This window comes from Etheostoma spectabile, chromosome 13 (genome assembly GCF_008692095.1).
Source record: "Etheostoma spectabile isolate EspeVRDwgs_2016 chromosome 13, UIUC_Espe_1.0, whole genome shotgun sequence".
Classification (NCBI taxonomy): domain Eukaryota; kingdom Metazoa; phylum Chordata; class Actinopteri; order Perciformes; family Percidae; genus Etheostoma; species Etheostoma spectabile.
The window spans coordinates 2,905,548-2,912,581 of record NC_045745.1 but is presented as its reverse complement, the minus strand read 5'-3'; the positions used below and the strand labels follow the sequence as shown (position 1 = coordinate 2,912,581).

The following is a 7,034-nucleotide window of genomic DNA, read 5'->3' as shown; positions in this document are numbered from 1 at the left end:
TGTGTTGGTCAGTTTGTCTGCTTGACAATCCCATTGTGCAGCAATAAAATTGAAAAGATATGAAGAAACAGAAATGTATCTTTCTAGATGAAACAGATGTTGACATAGTTTCCTTTTTGGGGACATAATTTGAAATTGGAAAAAAATAGAAGGGGGGAAAAAAGGTTATAAATTGCAATTTATCGCAGAATATTGCAATATGTTTCAAATCGCAATAATATTGCATCGTGGCAAGTAGCGTGATGACATCGTATCGGGAAGCGTCTGGTGATTCCCACCCCTAGGAACAAACTACTTCTTTCTTTAAAATGTAATAATATTGTTTAGTGATAGCATTCATTGGTCTACATTGTCAATGTTGGTTAATGATTAAATGTTGTTGCCGCATAGCATTGGATTGGTGACCACAGTGAGCAGAGGGCTTTGCAAAAACTGTGTTACTAAAAAGAAGAAGATAACGGAACCTTCATTCAACTTGCTTCATGTTGACTTCACTCTCAACAACTCCAATGTCATTAGGCACAGAAAACACAAGCAACCCAAGTTGACCAATCACAGTTCTTGCAGCCCCCCCCCCACATTGTATCTCCATAGTTGCCATAGGGGTCTGTATGAAGATTGTTGTTTCGGTTGAAGAAAATCCTATCTTCCGATGCATTTTGGTATTAAAAGTTTTAAACACCCAAATGTTATCAGTATTGAACCCTGTATCGGTCGGGCTTTACATATATATAAATATTAGCTACTGTAGGTGTGGCCTCTAAAGTATAAATTAAGCTTTACACTGTTCATTTTCCATAGCACAGGTTCTACATATTTCCTTCAGGTGTAGGTGTAGGAAGAGTTTTATTTTAACTAATCTTAATAAATGGCTCCAGTTCTTTTGGAATGTTTTTACTGACTCACATCTATGCTGTGCTACAGAATAACAGACCAAGACTAGTGGTTTGCCCTTGCCATAGTTGTTTGCAGATGTAATAGATAAAGTCCTGTGGGCTCCCTGTACACAACGCCTTACACTGTTTGCTTTCACTAATGAGCGGCAATAGCAGGCAGTTGACCATCTTCTGTGTGCAGGAGAAAGTAGCTGCCTGCCGGGCTTCCTTACAGGCCACAGAGGGACGATCACCGAGTACATCTGATTAACCGTATCGACTGGTAAAATGCTACCATGCCGGGTTTCCGCTCATGAAGCCAAGCTACATAGTAATTAGCCTGGGATCGATGTGGCTGTCCAGCAGCTAGCCTACAGACACACACTTTCACTGAGATTGCTCCATCACTGAGATAACGGAGGGAATTATTTTTGTAAAAGGTGAGAGGTCCAAGTTATATTGAACATCAGGTGCATTAGTGTCTCGTTGCCTCTTTTATGATTTTGTCAGCCCACATTCTGTCAAACGAATTAGATGAAAAAGATTCTGGCCAGATAAATCACGTGTCACAAGTCTGCAAGTGCTGTTAATCTTTCTTTTCCCAACCCATTGGCTCTGTATTGGATTTGCCACTGGCAGTCTGTTCTGTCCTGAGTGATGGGACTTGTAGCTTAGCAAATGTGTGTGTTATCACACGCAAACACTCACTTTCTGGGTTAAACTCAAGACCCTTTGGCTCTATGTCTTTGTAATCAGAACCATCTCTAATGTGCACAGTGTTATTTCTGTTAAACTAGTGGATTCAGCTCTGTTGGCTGGACAATATTAGATAGCTGGTCTAGGTCTTGTGGTGGTCACCCAGAAATAGGATTAATCAATCGCATAAAAGTAAGCTGTTATTTTTAAGGGTGGCCGTTAGTATTTGGTTGCTGCGGTCCATGGTGCACGGCCGACTCGTGTTGTCGCAACTCTAATTTATCTCGCCATACTGTCTAAACAAAACCAAATGTAAGGGTTAGAATGGGTCTGTACTGTAATTACTGTCGGGAATTAGTAATTTCTATTCTCTATCGACACTAATTAGTATAATCACATGTGTCCATCTATTTATGTTTTCTTCTCTTTTCCATTGCTCTGTGGTTACAGGATGTTTTCACAGGCACTAATGTGAGCACTAAATGTCATTGTGTGAAACGCCAAAACAAACTTGAAATATTGAAGAGTTGTTTGACTTTACATCTGTAATCTGTAGCTCAAATGTGTAGGCTTAAAATGGGCTTTTAGCCACAGCTGCAGATCAGCTGTGATTGTGGAGCTGGCTGACCTGTGAATGCTGTCACCCAGGTGCCCACGGAGTGCTAGACGAGCCCCAGTTTGTGACGGCACGCGCAGGAGAGAACGTCATCCTGGGATGCGACGTGTCCCACCCCCTGAACGGCCAGCCCTATGTGGTGGAGTGGTTCAAGTATGGAATGCCCATCCCCTTCTTCATCAACTTCCGCTTCTACCCTCCTCATGTGGACCCGGAATATGCTGGTAAGATAGCACAAGCAGTCCCATCAAGACAGCAAGCAGCAGGGTTGGGTATCGTTTTAATGATTCTGATTCCCATTCCCATTCTGGTTATCGATTTCAGTTCTTAACGATTCTTAATTCTGATTGGGGGGGCAGGCAAACCGATCACATGCTAAATTCACAGAACAAAAAATAGTTTTAAATTTTTTTACACAATTCATGTTTAAAATTCACTTACGTACACATACAGTTTATGAAAATCCGTAAATTCAATTCATGCAGTTTTAATTGGTTGCTATTAGTATTTGGTGCACGGCTGACTTGTGTGCTAGCAACTCTAATTTCTCTCGCCCATACTGCCTAAACAAGCAAGCAGTGATTTTGATACGATGGTTGAAACGCAACCTTTCACAGCCCTCCCTGGCTGGAGGGCAGAGGGTCAAATGTCCTGCCTGTGGAATCTGTTGGCTGTGGTCAGATGTGGGCAGAAGTGTGCTCTGTAGCACCTGTAACTACACACAACGGTGATCTCACATTGTTCTTACACACCACTGCGTAGGACTGCCCGATATGAGGAAAATATCTTATTGTGATTGTTTTGACTAAAATTGCGACTGCGATATGATTCACGATATTGGCTGGAATGGTCATTTTTGTGTAATTATTCTCATTTTCATTGAAAAACACAAAAGTACAAAAAAAAGAAATGATTTATTTTTGTGAAGATTTTGTCTGTTGGATACGATTTGTAGGCTGGGACGTCTCTGGATGTCGCCACAATACTTAATTCCGAATGTGTTTTGGATATTGCACTGGTCCAGATTGCGTTTAATTGTGCCCTTGAGTCCACGTCTACGTCACTGCAGCAAGGTGAGAGGTTAAACCACTGGAGGTCAGCAAGAACACGTCTCAGCTTGGATCAGGTTGCTCTTCAAAGCCCCCCTCCACTGGGAAAACTATTTTCCCTGCAGTTTCTTCACTGTGCTGTTTGAGTTTCAATGATAAATGTGCATACTCCCCCCCCCCCCCCCCCCCCCCCCCCTCCCCCCCTTTTTGTTTCAGTGAAACCAGGGATATTGTCCTCAGACTGAGTCAGCTTTTTTGTTATTTTTATTTATTTTTTATTTATGAAGATTCTGTGTAAGAAAAAGGTGACATACAAACATAATAAAATGTTTGTGGTTGAATGTACAATGAACAAGTCATATATGGGGTAAATGTGTGTATGGGTGGTGTATGGATGTATTGGTGTTTGGATGGCCGGCATGGTGTAGATACATGTTTACCAAATCTTAGTTTCTTAGACTGAGTCGGCTGCTGTGCATACTGTACCTCTTGATTCATAGAATCACATTTTGCTTTTGGTTTTTCTTCCGCTCTCTGTTTTGGTAAAAAGGATTTTTAAACAAAGACATTAAACCATCAATCCGTCTTTGATCAGTGATGTGCTTACCGGTGTAGACTGTAACAACTGTTTTTACTAACTAATGTAGCCAGCTTCAATGAGATAACATTTTTTTTTTGGAGGCAGCAACTCCTTCCACCTCAGATTATTTATGTGTTGCACTCATGGTAAACCTTGCTGGGGTGGGGGGGGGTGGGGAGGAGATTTTCCCCTTGCCTGCTTTTGCTTTCCTTCCCTCTGATCATTACATTTCAGAAATAATCCCCCCTTTCTAGTATACTGTGTGAGTCAGAGAGCTTTTATCATGCATTCATTCATGTCATAACAAATGAAATGTTGTATCCCTTGTGTGAGTATGAGGCGAGCCAATGCAAGTAGCATCCACAAACATTTTGGATCATATAAAGAGTTACTTCATTTCTTTTCTGAGCGTTCTGAGGTTTTTTTTCTTCTTTTATTTGCCAAACAATTCTTCTGTGCAGGTGCGTTAGAAATAAGAAACCCTTAAAGAGCACTGCTCTTGCTGCAGCATCATCATTTATTAAAGAAAACTAACGTTTTGGCCCTTCTGGACCTTCGACAAGAGTGACTCTTTATGACTCTACACTTTTTTCTCTTCTTTAATCAATGGTGAGTCTGCTGCAAGAGCAGTGTGTAGAATGTCCCTTGTCTTCAAGCCTTCTAAGTGTTATACCATAACAGCAATTTCAGATTCACCCCAAAATGCACTACAAAAATACGTTTGAAGTGATGCATTACCAAGATATGTGTTTAAATATAAATATATCCACACATGCGATGATCATGTCATGCAACTTCTGTGTTAGGGTACCTCTGTTGGTCAAACTGAGGTCAGACACTGGTAAAATTAAATATTTAGTTGTGACGACGTATGACCGGTTTACTCTAATTAGAAACATTATACTATTACCATGGCAGCTACTAATCTCCACATCTGTTTGAAAGGCAGCTTGGTTGGCCACTGTCTGCGTTGGATACAGGAACATTTTACATCCCACCAATAGTCTGACAGATTAGAAGATTGTGACAAAAATACAGAAGCTTTGTATAATCTTTCTGCATTCTCACACACTTCACTCAGTCTCCATTGATTAGATCGCTGAGCACAAATACCTGCTGAGTCTCAGAACCGATGGTTTGAGTTACAGAATCCTGACCACAGCAAAAAGAGCAGTACCACAGTCCCCAAGGACAGTCAACAATCACACCATTATGTGTTCCAGTATTCTGTCATGAACCAAACAAAGTCTGCATAGTAGACCTGGAAACAGGACTGAGCCACCAAACTGATGACATGATCAGATCATGATTTAGTTGGTGTTTGTGTGCCAGTCCACCTATGAGTTAGACTCATACTATATAGGGTTGAGGTCCAATAGATTTTATTCAATACAATAATACAATTTTTTATTGAATCCAAATCCTTTCAGATCCCTGATGAAAATGTAAATAGGTTCAGCTTTCAACATCTGCAAGTAACTTAAGTCATACAGAGCTGAGACTCAAATAAACTCAGGTAAAATCTGTTATTACGTTTCGTGAGCCGAGAAGCCAGACCCAGGTTTTAGTGGTACTGTCGTCCTCTTATTGTTCACAACCTGTAGCTACAGTACAACCAAAAAATGTGTCTTGAATATTAAAATAACTGCTGTTCCTCACTTAACCAAATTAATCTTATAAAGACTAAAGGCCCCAACAGAAGCACTTGTAGATAAAGTAATCCCAGAAATGAAACGTAGTTATCAGGTAAACATTGTATAAGCATTGATCACCCCGCAGAAACACGGGCTGGGCAGTGTGCATAGCGGCGGTGAGTCTCTGGTGTTTATCCAGCCAGCGAGATTGATCACACAAGACTGTTCCAACTCGTTCTCAATCCCATGCCGTCAAATACCGGCGGGTCCTGCATCACCCTGTTGGGGCTCTAATTTGCAATAATGACCAGCTCGCTTTATCTAATCTCTTATGGTAGTCATGTTACAAAAAACACCGCTAACTATCCTTGTAACAGTTTGGCCACAATTAAGCACATTGATCAAACACTGGCCACCCATGTACTAGGTTTCACCCTAGTCCCAGTAAATCTGGGTCGAGTGAACAAAAAAATTGTGGTTCCTAGCTTGGAAGCTTAAAATAGCTTTAAATACGGTATGTTGGGTTTGTGCAGGATGTCCCGTTTGGCGCTAGTGACGGATCTCTCTGATCAATCAGTGGTCTGCAGTGTTTGTACTCCACCTTGTAGTATCGGCTATGATATCTTGGAACCTTGAACAAGTTGGTAGCAAAAAACACTCTCAGGTACCAGAGTCTATCCATAACCTTTGCTAATGGCAAAAAACAACAAAAAGGCAAGTCCAGTTGAGTGGAGTCGTGCCGTACTATGCAGTGAAAATGCGTCATTATAAAGTTATATTTCTTTTGCCTTACAAACAATCTTTGGCTGAGCACAGACACCTACTTGCTGGGAGCACATTACCCAGACAACTCCCTGAAGTTTCCTTTTATTCATGTAAGGTTAATTAATAAAACTGCAGCAATTGTCATTTAAACTGATGAAAGTGACAGCCAGTGCAGGCTAAGAATGGCGGCGATGCAGGCAAAAAAAAGAGCCTACTGTTACCTACATTGCTTTTTCTTATAAAAAGACGTTTGAAAAAAGATTTGTTAGCTGAACAAATTTGATTATTTTGCCATCTAAAACCAGATCCAAAATGTAACCGGCCATTGGAACCCACCCTAGGCTCGTCTGAAGACCACAACCCACATTTAAAGTTGATTGGGGCTCTTCCTCAGTTACTCTTCCTCTTAGTTATAGTAAAAATGTTTTTTTTTGTCAGTCATGTACTGCTGGTTGGTATTAGATACAAAATGGGGAGCTACATTAAAGAATGGAATTATTTAAAAATCAGTGACATACATTTGACTGGTTTTTAGAGACTATGCACACAACCTCTGCTTGGTCCTTGTACTGTAAAATTCCTCTTGCTGTGTTTTCAGTCCGATGAGACACATCACTGGCTTTAGCCTTTAGCACCTTTTTGTTTCAAAATGCGCCAGTGAAATATCTGAAGTTCCACAGCCGGATGCAGGCGAACACCAACATCCCACTGTGCTTTATTGCAACCGTGATATTGCATCATGGAAAGAAGTCACAGGTCACAGTCAAAGCTGCTGAGATACAAAGAGGCTCATATTGTGCCCTCTTTAGACTGGGAAGA

General features: G+C 41.0%; 1 protein-coding gene across 5 annotated transcripts in view; it reads left to right on the top strand.

Moving 5' to 3' along the window:
- The window catches only part of igsf9bb (immunoglobulin superfamily, member 9Bb), a 118,336-nt gene that overhangs the window by 27,975 nt on the left and 83,327 nt on the right, over positions 1-7,034 (top strand). For all 5 annotated transcript variants that reach the window (XM_032534532.1, XM_032534530.1, XM_032534531.1 and 2 more), the window contains exon 2: positions 2,220-2,411. In XM_032534532.1, the coding sequence (XP_032390423.1) occupies positions 2,220-2,411 (192 nt within the window). The remainder of the gene's footprint in view (positions 1-2,219; positions 2,412-7,034) is intronic.